The following is a 14,154-nucleotide window of genomic DNA, read 5'->3' as shown; positions in this document are numbered from 1 at the left end:
TCAACCACTGCACCACCAGGGAAGCCCGGGATGATCACTTCTTGAAGTCACAGCATTGTGAAAGTCCCATCAGCCCAGGAGTACATAGCAAAAGTGCTTTTACACCTGTTTGTATTTAATCTTTACGTCAGGTAGAAACAACTACTCCCTGGGGTCTCCTCTCCCCCGGCCATTTGTTTATTTGTATGTTTGCTTTTTCAGATTAGAAAGCTGAGGCTCCTGGGACTTCCCTGGCGGTCCAGTGGTTAAGTCTCTGCCCTTCCAAAGCAGGGGACATGGGTTCCATCCCTGGTCTGGGAACTAAGATCCCACAGGCCGTGTGGCTTGGCCAAAAGAATTAAAAGAAAAAAAAAAGCTAAGGCTCTGGATAAATCAAATTATTCAAGGCATTTGAGGAATTATCTCCAGTGAGTAGTAAAGCTGGGACTCAAAGTCAGGTATTTTGATCACTGCTGGAGCTTTTGCCCTACACCTCAGATACACCAAGGCATATTCTGGGACTGTGTTTTATTTATCAATTTTTGTGTCTGTGCCTAGTACCATGCCTGGCATCTAGTGTGTGTTCATTAAACGTCTGTTGAATAAAAAGCCAGGGTTTATTATCTAAACCTACCATTTGTGAGGAGGAAGATGATACCTGGAAAGTTTTGTGGGAATTTTGATGCCTTACAAAGTTCAGGAAAGTTGAGTTTAAGGCATTTGGGACAGCAGCCACTTGGGAATGTGCTATTTTCTTTTCAAGGTAGAGGTTTAAGTGTGGGTAGGTTTGAAGGACACTCCTCAGGAGTTGAGGATTCGCTGAATGAAGGCATTGTTTCTGTGTGTCTGTGCTGCTGTTTATTTCCTGCTCTGTGCCCACCTTGTGGTTTCACAGATTCAGATGTCACTGAGGACAGCTGGTTCCCTGTCAGGCCTCCATGGGGTTATGGGGGGCAGACTATCACCCAACCCCACTGCACCTCCATCAGTGTGCTGCAGAAAACCAAATATAATGAGATAAGTTCCCTCCAAGCCCTTCTTGGGGACTGCCAGATTTCTGATTCCCTATTTTGTATGCACACATGATGAAGGATAATTGCCCTCAAGAGAGCTTAGCAAAGACTGAAAGGCAGCTGACAGGTAAAGGCTGATTAGCCTCGGGGAGAATGTCTTTTTGATACCTAAGACCTACAACTGCAGCAAAGTGAGCCAATGTGATAAGGACAAATAGAGCCTTGGAGGAAGGCTGTCATGAAAAATTTTTTTTTAATTTTTGAAATTAAAAAAATTAACACACATCCAAAACCAAAAAAGAATCAGCAGAGTCAAAAGAGAAGACTTGTATCATTTTCTCCCCCAGAAGATAATCATTGTTAAGAGGAGGTGTTTTTTTTTTTTTAAAAAAAGGATGATTTAATTACTGGACCAGTTATTTTTTAATGATTGCTTTCCTTTATCTTAAAAAGATACGTGGACTAAAATGAACAAGCGGCTCCATATCAGAGAACTTGGTAAGTCTTTTCTATACTGAACAGGATCTGCAAAGAGGAGGAAATTCAACAGCATTTACAAAGCTTTCTTGAGAGAGAACTGCTCATGATTCAAGAGGCTGCCTGTTAGAAGATACATCAAATAACAATTATAAAATAAATAGTATACGTTTTGTAGACCTTTATAACAGTTAGTGATGTAGGCAAAGGTCAGTTCCCCCATTTCTTCATTTTTGTCTTATATCTTCTCTATTATTTAAAAAATCTTCTACCACATAATTTTACATTTCCTTCTTCACATCACTTATTCTATATCTTATGTTCCTCTTCTACCTTTGCCCTTTTATTTGAAAAAAAGTCCCCATTTGTTAATGTAATTTTATTAAATTTCCAAAACCCTGAACAAGGCCACACCTCTCTGAAATAGGAGGATTAGCTCTTTGAGCTGCCCTCCCCCCAGTTGCTCTGTGCTCCAGACATCTATGTCTAGTCCCAGCTAATATGCAAAGAGATCTATTTCTAAGATTCCTTAGCTGCTCTGGAAAAAAGAAAAAGCTGTTGTGAAAGCTATGTTATGTGCATATTTTACAAGTAACCAAACAATTTTACAAGTAACCAAACATGCACAGAAAACATACAGAAGGGCGGAAAAGAGATATCAGTTCCTTAGGGCTAATTATTTAGAGTAGAACTCGAGAAAGTGCTATTTACCGATTTGCATATTTAGCAGATGGCCAGCGAGGAACTGAAGCAAGAGAAAGTAAAGAAAATAACTATAAACGTTGGAGGAGAGCCTCTTACATCCCCCAAAAGATATTCCATGTGAAATTTTCTCTGGCCTAAGGCACTCTTTGCTTTGCTTTTTGCCCCGCCTCAGGAGAGGTGTCGCCTCTTAATAACAACTCTGTAATGGACAATAAATGATAATTTATGGGTGACCAAGGACCAAGAAGCCTCTCTGAGTCTTCATTAAAACAACAGTACAAGTACAACCTCAGGAGGTAGGCAATTATTAGATGTTTGCTTGCCATTGTCAATGTGCACAGGTAATTTTTTGTTTTTAAAAGTTCCTTTATTGAATATTTATTTTTACTACGGAAAAATTTCAAGGTACACAGAAGTAGAAATAATAGTATAACAAACCCTCCCGTGTCCATCACCCAGTTTCAACAACTCTTTTTGCCAACCTTGTTTCACAGTTCCTCTGCATTATTTTTTTTCCTTTTGGTCGGTAACCTTTAAAGCAAATACAAAGATGATAGCATTTTACTCGTAAATATTTCAGTAAGCACCCCGAAATTTTACAATAACTTGACTGGTTATCGCAAAATTGACCTGCAGAACAAAATAAAGAAGGAACGTAGAAAACCTTCCCGTGGTGGAAGAAGTTGTCACAAAGGTTATCTAGCTATTCTAGCTCTTCGGAGGTGAGAACTATGCGTGGTATTCCCTTGGGACCGGGCCGGGGTCGGGGTGGGGGTCGGGGGGGCAGTGTTGGTGATAGCGGTGGGAAGGTACAGACCCCTGGGCAGGTTAGTGAATTTCTCCGAAGTGGTCCACCCAGGCATGCGCAATCCAGACACCAGAGTTGCTAAGGCCCTGAGGCAGATAGAAGCGCAGGATACAGTGAAAACCAATCAGAGGGCTCAAAGGATAATCAGTTAGCCAATCCGGATTCGAGACTGAATCAGAGCTTCAGCATCCTACTCGCCCCCCACCGATATCCAATCGGGGAGCCCGCTACTTTGGGCGGACTTTTCAAAACAGAGAAAACAAAACAAATCGGGGACCTTTAAAAGGTGCAATGCGACCAGAAACTATCTCCTTCCGCCCCTCACGCCTATCACTCCCTTTCCTTCCTCCGTAGGATCAATCGAGGAATAAGGCCGTGCCCAAATTCCATCCTCCTCCTTGGGAGGGAGGAGTGGCTCAGTAAAGCAAAGGCGAGTCGACGAGGCTACAAAGCTGGCTGGAGATGTACACTTAGGGGAGGGACTCTTTTTCAAAGTCTGTTGAGGAGGCGGCGGATCCCTCCGCGGGGAGTCACGTGCCCCGCCCCCTTGGGGGCGTCGGAAACTCAAAACAAAAACAAGGGGTTTTGTTGGGGCCTCCGCGGTGGTGGCAGCGTCAGCGGCGGTGGAACCCATAGTGGGGCTGGGCTTGAGGGACCGGCGCAGCGCCCCAGCCGGAGGGTGGGCGCGCGGGGAGTGGGATGAAGCCGGGGCTGTGAGGCCGAGGCGGCGGTGGCAGGGGGGAAGGGTCGGATGCCGGTCGGGGGCACCACTGAGGCGGCGGGTCCCTGACCTCGGAGGCAGGTCCGGACGTCCCCGCCGCACCCAGTCCCATCCGACCGTGACGCCGCGGGCCGGTGGAGGCGCGGCTCCAGCACGGTGAGTGGGCCCACCCGGGATCGCGGGGCTTCTTTGTTCATGGTCGGGACTGCGAAGAGGGATGTCAGAGTGCCCACCCCTCAGCTTGGGGAGCGATTCCGGTTCTGCCCTCAGCCCTGGGGCAGTGGGCGCCCAAAGGCGGAGAGATGCTGATGGGATGGATGGATGGAGGGTCGAGGAGGCTGAAGACAGTTCTTTGGTGTCCCCCCCTCCCTCATTTTGTCACGGTGGCTCGCTGGGGTGGTTCTTCTTGGATTGACAGCTCCGGGTCTCCGCAGAGTTGCGGAATCAGGGCATCGGTGGATGGAAGGGTATTGTCTGGGCACGGGGCGGGCTGCCGACCGGGTGGGCCGCGCCACCCCAGCGCTCTCTGGGACCTAGGTCTCTGCCCCTCGGGTTTTGTTCGGAGGAGGCGCTGCCGAAGCGGATGGGGAAGGCTTTGGGGCCGGACTCCAGCGAGAGGGGCTTCTGGAAATGGGCTCCGCGGGAGGGGCGGGGCTCGGGAGTCTCCTCCCTCCGGTTCTTTGTTCAGTCGCGAGACTTTCCCTCCCCCCACGTTGTGCAAAGCCCCTACCTCCCGGACCCGCAGCACTCGGAGCCCCCAGTGCGTTCCACTGGGCAGAAACCCCTCCGCCCGCGACTTCAGGTGGGGCGGACCGTCCGAACACGGCCGCCAGAGGACAGTTTCCTGTTTGTGAAGCAGCTGGGAGACCGGGGCTGGCCGGTCTGACCCAGCGCTAGCCGGCGGACGTGACCACGGCCCCTCCCCCTGCCACACCTCCCTGGCGGTGGGGGAGGATTGCTCCGGGGTTCGGCTGGACGTGACTGGTGCCCTCACCCGCTTTTCTCTGGGGTGTGCTGGGGCGCCCCTCGCTGGAGGTATTGGCCCCAGCTCTTTTGTGCTTCCCCCTCCCCCCGCCCTCCAGGATACATTCTAACTGTGTGTGGTGTCTTTGCTACAGATGAAGGATTTGGGGGCAGAGTACTTGGCCGGTCGTGAAGGGGTCCAGCTCTTCGGATTGTTGAACCTCTACCTAGAACAGGAACAGAGATTCCAACCTCGAGAAAAAGGGCTGAGCTTGATCGAGGCTACCCCGGAGGTAAGTCCCAGGAAAGATAACTTGCTCTAGTCGCTGACAGGGCTTGGGCAGATAACTTTAATTTTTTTTTTTTTTTTTAGTTGAATCTAGACTAAAGGCTGCAAAGTTTCTTAAGACCACAAGTGGTCGTCCTAGAGTACTAAGATAAATCTTAATACAGGGTCATGCTTTTGTTTCTTAGCAAGAATGAGAGTGATACTAAATCTAGGGAAGTGTGGCTTCAAATGTGGCACCCCCCCAGCCTGCAGCTTCAGAGTGGGAGACTCCCTGGGAATTGAGCAGGTCATTTGTGGAAATACCCTCTGCCTATGCAATACTTCTGTATAGCAGGCTCTTAAGTGATTTTTTTTTTTTAAAGAAAACAAGCAAGGAATCTTCTAGATGTCCATTACAAGGGAATTGAATTATGTTTGCTCTTATCCTCTGGAAGTGTGGCAACAGTTTGCTTTATATTGAATTGCTGAATGTCTTTTATGATGTATATTTTTAAAAAGCAGTGTTGTATACACATTTTGTATCTGAAAAATTGTAGTGCTTTGTATTCTTGAAGATGCAGGGGAAAAAATTACCTTATTTGAATCTGTGTGTATTGTCCATTGTAGTTCTAAGACAGTCATAAACTTTGGCTCTTGGTTTTTGTTGCAGAATGATAACACTTTGTGTCCAAGATTGAGAAATGCCAAAGTAGAAGATTTAAGGAGTTTAACCAACTTTTTTGGATCTTGCACTGAAACTTTTGTCCTGGCTGTCAATATTTTGGACAGATTCTTGGCTCTTATGAAGGTATTTCATCGTTTTTATAAATAAAACTTCATTTTTTTATACCCAGTGCCTAGCACGATGCCTAGAATACAAGGTTTCAGGAAATATTTGGCAAATGAATGTAATTATGTCACTATACATAAACATTTTTAATATTTGGAATTGTGATCTTTAGTCCGGATTAAGAGACTACAAAAGTAAGCGTATTATTGTATCTTAAGTTAGGTTTTCCTGTACCTCTTACATACCTTCTCTTTAAGGATGTGAAAAAATGAAGACTACTGTTTTTTTAGGTGTTTCTATATACATAGCTCTCAAAATAAGGTTTTCATATTTTCATCTTCTGTTATGTTTCTGTTGAGCCTAGGTGTTTTTAAACACTTGAAACATGGCAAATGGAAGTATAGCAGTATGTTAAAGGGGACCTATTGCCTTCACTATGAGAAATCTTTTCCAAGCAGGGAGCCACAGTCTCATTAACAATTACCAGCAAGTCATATGATATCACTTTTATGTGGAATCCAAAATATGACACAAATGAACCTATCAGTGAAACAGAAACAGAATCAGGGACATAGAGAGTAGACTGGTGGTTGCCAGGGGGAGGGGAGTGGGAGAGGGTAGGAGTGGGAGTTTGGGATTGGCAGATGCAAACTAGTATATAGAGAATGGATAAACAACAAGGTCCTACTGTATGGCACAGGGAACTATATTCAATATCCTGTGGTAAACCATAATGGAAAAGAATATGAAAAAGAATGTGTATATATAGGTATAACTGAATCACTTTGCTGTACAGCAGTAATTAACATTGTAATTCAGCTATACTTCAATAAAAAATAAATTAAAAAAAAACAATTACCAGTAACTGTTAAATGTGGTGATACTTCTGCCAGTAGGATTGCTGTCAGCTGCTGGGTCAGTTTTCAGGGCACTGAAAAGGGAAGCCATCTGTCCGTGGCAGCTTGTACATATGCTCTACTCTGCACATCTGATGCAATATCTCTCTTGGGGAAATTTGCAGTGAAGTATGGGATGATTCTTAAATAGATAAGAAGATACAAAGATGAATGTATTATTTTTATATCCAAAGAAGTATATTTTCTTGGTATTGGAAGGCTTAATTTATTTTGGGGGAGGTTGTACTATTATGAATTTCATAAGTTTGAAATATAATGTCTAACTGTGAGAAACCTAGCTTTTGAACTTGCATTAAAAATTTTTACCTGCATTTAAATTAAGTAATTTAAATGCTGAAAATGTCTTTTTTGTTTTTTAAAGGGAGGTTAAGAGAGCTTAAAATGTAAAAACGATTAAGTATAACTGTGTGTAAGGGTAAGTACGGGGAAGCAGCTTGATTGTGTTCTGTCTTAAGAATAGGGGCTCATTACAATATTCTTTTAAGTGTGTGCTTTGCTAAGTTAAAGTGACAATTGTTGGAAGAAATGTTTTGTTCTTTGTTTTTCAGGTGAAACCTAAACATTTGTCTTGCATTGGAGTCTGTTGTTTTTTGCTGGCTGCTAGAATAGTTGAAGAAGAATGCAATATTCCGTCTACTCTTGATGTAATCCGGATTAGCCAATGTAAATGTACTGCTTCTGACATAAAACGGATGGAAAAAATCATTTCAGAAAAATTGCACTATGAATTGGAAGCTACTACTGCCTTAAACTTTTTGCACTTATACCATACTATAGTACTTTGTCATACTTCAGAAAGGTAGGTGGGATTAAAAATTAAGATTTTCTACTTGAGCATTGCTATAAGTAACAGTAAAGAATTAGAACTCTAGTGAAATTTGTTTTTACCTGCTCCAAACTTTCAGCCTGGACTTTTAATAAATCCTTAGAATTGTTTAAATCTTTAGAAGTTTAATAAATAAATATTTTGTTCTTTCTTTTCATTGTATAGGAAAGAAATACTGAGCCTTGATAAACTGGAAGCTCAGCTGAAAGCTTGCTGCTGCCGACTTATCTTTTCAAAAGCAAAAGTAAGTCAATTTCTTTCTTATATATATCTCACAGTTTCTGTTTTTCCCCCTGCAGTTTCCATTTTGAATTAAAAAAATTATTTTTCTTTTTTTCTTGTAGCCATCTGTATTAGCTTTGTGCCTTCTCAATTTGGAAGTAGAAACTTTGAAATCCATTGAATTATTGGAAATTCTCCTGCTTGTTAAAAAACATTCCAAGGTAAATATCTTCAGAACTTATTCTTTAAAGCAAGTTTTTTCGTAGTGTCTTATTTTATCTTTTCTGTAGTGACTTAATCATTAAGTAACACTTTATGGGGCTCTTAACTGTTACTCATTTATTCTTGTATCTTAAGTGTTGATGTTCTACAAATGCAGCTTCAACCCAGACAGTATTAAGCTGGAAGGGAACCTGGTCACTTAGGCTAGCTTCTTTCTGCGTTTAGACATCCCTTCTGTAGTCTTCTTGCCAGTTGGTAATACAGCGGTCTACATTGCCCCACGCACGTTGTTCTAAAATGCGTATTAAGGGCTTCCCTGGTGGCGCAGTGGTTAGGAATCCACCTGCCAATGCAGGGGACACGGGTTTGAGCCCTAGTCCAGGAGCATCCCACATGCCGCAGAGCAACTAAGCCCATGCTCCACATGAGCCTGTGCTCTAGAGCCCACGAGCCGCAACTGCTGAGCCCGTGCTCCGCAACAAGAGAAGCCACCACAATGAGAAGCCCGTGCTCTGCAACGAAGAGTAGCCCCCGCTCGCCACAGCTAAAGAAAGCCTGTGTGTAGCAACGAAGACCCAACACAGCCAAAAATAAAAAATAAATTTATTAAAAAATAAAACGCATATTAAGAAGTAGAGTTAGTAAATGCACGAATGGCATCCCATTACATCTGTAGGACTGAGTCATCGTCCCTTTAGTAGCATTACCAAGATAACATCAGCTATGTTGTTTTTTGTTTTTGTTTTTTTTTGCGGTACACGGGCCTCTCACTGTTGTGGCCTCTCCTGTTGCAGAGCACAGGCTCCGGATTCACAGGCTCAGTGGCCATGGCTCATGGGCCTAGCTGCTCCACGGCATGTGGGATCTTCCTGGACCGGGGCACGAACCCGTGTCCCCTGTATCAGCAGGCGGACTGTCAACCACTGCACCACCAGGGAAGCCCTGGCTATGTTTTTCTTTTAAACTCCTTTGTCAGGCTAGCCTGATAAGTTTTTTCAATCATAAAGAGGTGTAAACCAAACATAAGCACAGTCCTTTTTCTTACACTGATAGTCTAGTTGGAGAAGTATGGAACTGAACACGAAGCAGGGTGTTCTGTCATTTACTGTTCTGTGTCGCAGTCCTGTAGGGTCTGTGTCTGAACATAAGCAATAGTTCGGGATTTGGTTAGCAGAGAAGTAGGGTAGACCGTGAGAGGAACAATGACTTGGAACCTGGTTCTACCAAAACAATCTTAGACAGTGGAAGTTTGGGCAGCAAAGGCTTACGGCTAGGAAGCTGGTGGACTAGAAGGGTTTGGGAATCATTTTAGGGTAGGTTTGTAGATAGAATATCTAGGTGATAGTCACAAGCAGGAAGTAGTACACCCAACTCAGTGGTTTTTAGAGGCCAAGCATGGAAATGAGGCAAAGAGTCACGAATGACCAAGATTTGGACCTAATGGTGGAGAGAATATTGGTACCATTGAGGGAAATTGGAGAGAAGTTAACTGTGATCAAAGAAGTATGATTTTAGGTACTTGTATACCTTTCAGATAGGTAGATGTCTAGCAGATACTTGGCAGTCTGGACTAAAAACTCCAGATAAATTATAGTTGGAGATTGAGATTAGCAATTTCCCATGAGGAAATAATAGTTGAAACCGTAAGAAATTTTGGGGAGTCCTTTGCTTAGCGGTTGATTAAAACTCTGGGTTTTCAGTGTTGGCAGTTTCCCCACGTAGGAGATGTAGGAGGTGATGTCAGGAGAATAAGAGAGTGGTAGAAGCCAGGCTACCAGGGGATTAAGATGTGACTGGATTAGGTGGAAATGGAGGCCAAGATGATATAAAATCATCATCTGTTTTGTGGTCAAGTACATGCAACGTGAAGCATTTTGTTTTAATACGTAACTTCCAGCTTTTGTTTTAATCACGAATTTACTAGTTTGAATCTAAACCTTTTATAATAATGTCATTTGGAAACATCTTCGGTGAAAATTGATTCCATGAAATAAATTAGGGCACTCCCCAGTGGTGGAGGAACTGTGCCCTTCTGGGGGAATTCCTCTTCTCTCACACTGCCAACTTCTCCATTTGCATATATCTGGTGTCTTAATGTAAATGCGTATTTTAGCAATCCAAGTCATGCTATGTTACAGAAACATAAGTTATGTTAAATTCCTTTGCATTGCGACTGTCAAAGTATATACTTGATAATTGATTTATTAACAGACCTAGTGTTTTTAGGTTAGTGTGCTTTCTTAAGACAGGCAGAGTATTCTCTGTATTGAATCCTATGTAAACGATTTATACCTGTGGTGCTCCTCCCCTAAAGCAGTGGTTACCAAATTTTGACTGCACATTAGAATCACCTGGGGAGCTTTAAAAACCCTTGATGCCCAGATGACACCTCATATCAATTAAATAAGAGTATCTGAGGGTGGGAGCCAGGTGTTTTTTAAGGATCGCAGGGTGATTCCAAGGTGTGGCAAGGTTTGGGAACCGCCGTCATAACCTCTTCATTTAAATATTTTTTTCAGGTTAATGACTCCGAGTTTGTTTACTGGAGGGAGTTAGTTTCTAAATGCCTAGCTGAATATTCTTCTCCTGAATGTTGCAAACCAGACCTTAAGAAGTTGGTTTGGATTGTTTCAAGGCGCACAGCCCAGAACCTCCACAATAGCTACTATAGTGTTCCTGAGTTGCCCACAATACCGGAGGTGGGGTGTTTTGATGAAAGTGAAAGGTAAGCAGGTTCCTTGACTAATGACACTTCCGCAGACTAAATGTTACTGATTTTTGTGTATTAGAGCCCCTAGCTCTGATAGCATCATTTCTTTGGGTAAGAAAATTAACCAGAAGTAGTTTTATTAAAATAGGCAATAGTTCGGAAGTGTGCCCCCCCCCCCACTTTTTTTCTTTATTAAAAAACAACAACAGGGGCTTCCCTGGTGGTGCAGTGGTTAAGAATCCGCCTGCCAATGCAGGGGACGCAGGTTCGAGCCCTGGTCCGGGAAGATCCCTCATGCCGCGGAGCAACTAAGCCCGTGCGCCACAACTACTGAGCCTGCACTCTAGAGCCCGCGAGCCACAACTACCGAAGCCCATGCTCCTAGAGCCTGTGCTCTGCAACAAGAGAAGCCACCGCCATGAGAAGCCTGCACACCTAAACGAAGAGTAGCCCCTGCTCGCTGCAACTAGAGAAAGCCCATGTGCAGCAATGAAGATCCATCCAACACAGCCAAAAATAAATAAATAAAATACAAATTTAAAAAACAAAACAACAACAACAAAAACCAGCATCCCATACGTCATTACCTCCCCGGGACTTATAACTGGAAGTTTGTACCTTTTGACCACCTTCATCTACCACCCCCTACCCCCAACTCCGGCAACCACCCATCTGTTCTCTGCATCTGTGAGTTCTGTTTTGTGTTTTCAGATTCCACATATAAGTGAGATCATACAGTATTTGTTGTTCTCTGACTTATTTCATTGCTCCTGTTTAAAAAAACTGGTTGTTTCCCATCTTTTTTGCTTTTTGAAATACAGTTTAGTTAAGAAAACAGCATTCTGGGTTTTTTTAACATTAGTATGAATTTCTAAAATGGTCCTATGGAAAGAGGCTGCGGGTTAAATGACTTGAAAGTAAAGGGAACTACCACCACTGATGCGGCAGAGTTCTGTAGAGATTTTTAGTTTTGTCAAATGCCGTTGTCTTATTCAGAGTTTATTTTTGTTGGTAAAGTGAATTATTTAATTTTATTGAATTTCACCGTTTTATGCTGTAGGGAGAAGAGACCATAAGTTCCATTTTCCTAGCTCGTTGGTTTCTTAGTTTGATATTTGAGAAGTTCAGTGATGCAATTATTGATGCAAGAAAGACATCAAAACCATGTGATAGGAGATCTTTGTCATTAGTTTGCATTTACTGGATTTAAAGTACTTAGAATTCTATAGTTATTGCTGACAGAGTTATTACTTGGTACAAGAATAATAGTTTGGCAAGTGGTAATTTGTTTAAACCTCTTAAGCAAATCTGTATTTTCTAAGGAGCTTACAATACACTTCACTTTAGGAAGTCCTTCTAAGTTAAATTTTGTCACTGTAGAGCTTAAATTTTGAATGTAAAAATCCTGAGACTAGAGCTGCTTGTTCAGCAGTTTAATTTTGCCTGTATGACGTTTAGACGTGTTTTAAATGATGGGATCCTCTTCTCTCTGTTTTTCCTTTTAGCGAGGACTCTTGTGAAGATATGAGTTGTGGAGAAGAGAGCCTCAGCAGCTCCCCTCACAGTGGTCAGGAGTGCACTTTCTTCTTCAGCTTCAAAGTGGCACAGACACTGTGCTTTCCGTCTTAGAAATCTCATTGTTCTGGGTCCAAAATGAAAGTGTGTGTACAGGTTTCAAAGCAATAAATGGGGGAGTAGGTAGTTTCCTGGTGCAGCCCCCATCTAGGCAGGAATTGCATAGACTCTGGAATACCTACCTTCTATTTATTATTCAGATCAGATCTGGCCTATTTTCATATTTAATCCTAAGCCATCAAATGGGTTAGTGCCTCTTAAACAATTGACAATACTTCAGACATTGGCACTTTATTTTTCTCCTTGATCTTTAGCTACGTGGGGGAGGAGGGAAGGTGCTGATACCTTCAATTTATTACTTTTCAAGAAGATTTTTAAAGTTGAATAGTGTAGCGTCAACTTTTTTATAAAGCCTTCAGGTGTCTTTACTGAAACAGATTGGGAGTGTGCAAGTGCTTCCTTAGCAGGGACAGTGGATAATCCTGTAATGGTTTATCTTAGATCTCTCTCTCTCCCCCCCATTCTCAGAGCAGAGAATATACTCTTAAATGTCAAAAACCTTTTTTTTTTTGTTTTTTTTAAATGATCAGTGTTCTATCTGATGCAGACTCTAGAAACTTAGGAATTATAATGTTGACATTTCTGTGAATTTTGGTATGTAATATCTTCATTTCTTTGAGGTTTCTGCCAAAACAGAAATAAGCAACAGACTAGGGTTGTTGGATAGTTGCATTCCTAATGATTAAGTGTTGTCAGACTATAGTATTATTTTAATGTTTTTAAAACAATCCATAATCTAGGTGTGCATGTACCTGTATGAGAGCAGTGCAGCAAGTTGAACAGAACTAGGTAACTATGGAATTGATAAATGTTGACCTAATAGCACATTTTGTCTCATTTTCTTCTATTAAAAAAGTCTGCATGATTACATTGTATTTCCTTTGTAATTCACGTTTCAAAAATAATGGTATTGTACATGGGTGCCAAGACTGAATATGAAGTGTAAAAAAAAAAAAAACCTGAGTGTTTGTAGTATTATAGTTTTAAGCGTATCTGTGTGGTGGTACAGCCATAAGAATAGGGATTTATCAACTCTGTACACATGAGATTTTGTACAGAGAATTTTTTTAAACTTTATAAACTGTATATGAAAATGTAAATCTTTAAAAATGTACATAAAAATCCTGTATTTTTTTACCGTGTGTGTGATAGTCTAGTCATTGCATGTAAATATAATTTATTGTGTATTCTGTATTATAAATCATATAACGATGACTTACTTTTTTATTGGTAAGTCAGCATCCATCGGATGTTTTTTGAAGTGAATCTTTTTGAAGTAATAATAGATTACAACTCAAAATAAAAATATTAATGCATTGTACTCCTGTTTACAGTCACATTTTAATTTTTACCTTTTTGGTGAAAAAGAAAAGGTGCTTGCTGTATTTCAGAGGGGAGGCTTGAAGTGAGGCTGGAGCGCCTCCAGGATAAGCCCTGTCTCTGGTTACCAGAAGTCCTCCAGGTAGTATTTCCTCACTGCAGTTTGGCCCTGAGCCTTGGAGATACTGAAAGTGAATCTGTCACTGGAGAGTTGACCTCTCTCTGGGGTGTACTCATATTAAAAGAGTGACATATTAACCTGAATGCCTATTAGTTTATAGCGAAAGCCAAAAGGTATCAAGTAGACCAGAATACTCACGTTGGCAGGTTAGTACAGTTTCTCTCTCTGCAGACAAGCCAACTTCTCTTCAGAAGGCCTCTTGGTGAATAAGCACTAGGGGAGTTAGCTTTGACTGGACCTTGCCAGCCTCTAGCTCTTTGGATCTTTTTTCCCAAGCTTTAGGCTTGATCTGCGAGTGGTGGCCTCCACCACCCTTTTTTTTTTTTTTTTGCATGGGTTTCCCTATGTAGTTTGGTTTTGTAGACCTTTGTTTGTTCTAGTTGGTTAGAAAATGAGA

General features: G+C 42.2%; 1 protein-coding gene across 4 annotated transcripts; it reads left to right on the top strand.

Annotated features, from left to right (window-relative positions):
- The first annotated feature begins 3,718 nt into the window (after positions 1–3,718).
- Positions 3,719–13,577, top strand: CCNG2 (cyclin G2). Of its 4 annotated transcripts, XR_007477161.1 has the most exons (9): positions 3,719–3,859; positions 4,822–4,959; positions 5,605–5,742; positions 7,190–7,440; positions 7,633–7,711; positions 7,812–7,910; positions 10,431–10,636; positions 10,878–11,308; positions 12,127–13,577. XR_007477161.1 is itself a non-coding variant. In XM_004280173.4 (8 exons), exons 2-8 carry the CDS (start codon positions 4,822–4,824, stop codon positions 12,248–12,250), a joined length of 1,035 nt encoding a protein of 344 aa, XP_004280221.1. In that variant the 5' UTR covers positions 3,719–3,859; the 3' UTR covers positions 12,251–13,577. The 4 variants fall into 4 exon arrangements, 3 of the variants coding, with proteins under 3 accessions (XP_004280221.1, XP_033262371.1, XP_004280222.1); XM_004280173.4 differs by lacking the exon at positions 10,878–11,308; XM_004280174.2 differs by lacking the exons at positions 3,719–3,859; positions 10,878–11,308 and adding an exon at positions 4,074–4,738.
- The last annotated feature ends 577 nt before the right edge of the window (positions 13,578–14,154 follow it).

Source organism: Orcinus orca, chromosome 4 (genome assembly GCF_937001465.1).
Source record: "Orcinus orca chromosome 4, mOrcOrc1.1, whole genome shotgun sequence".
Lineage (NCBI taxonomy): Eukaryota > Metazoa > Chordata > Mammalia > Artiodactyla > Delphinidae > Orcinus > Orcinus orca.
The sequence above is the reverse complement of the archived record's forward strand: the minus strand, read 5'-3'. Positions and strand labels throughout refer to the sequence as shown.

Bases quoted from the DNA above. Each gene is read 5' to 3' on its own strand.
- CCNG2 (XM_004280173.4), top strand. From the start codon at position 4,822: ATGAAGGATTTGGGGGCAGAGTACTTGGCCGGTCGTGAAGGGGTCCAG. The intron at 7,441-7,632 runs GTAGGTGGGATT...TTCATTGTATAG, and splicing joins CTTTGTCATACTTCAGAAAG to GAAAGAAATACTGAGCCTTG. The intron at 7,911-10,430 runs GTAAATATCTTC...TATTTTTTTCAG, and splicing joins TTGTTAAAAAACATTCCAAG to GTTAATGACTCCGAGTTTGT.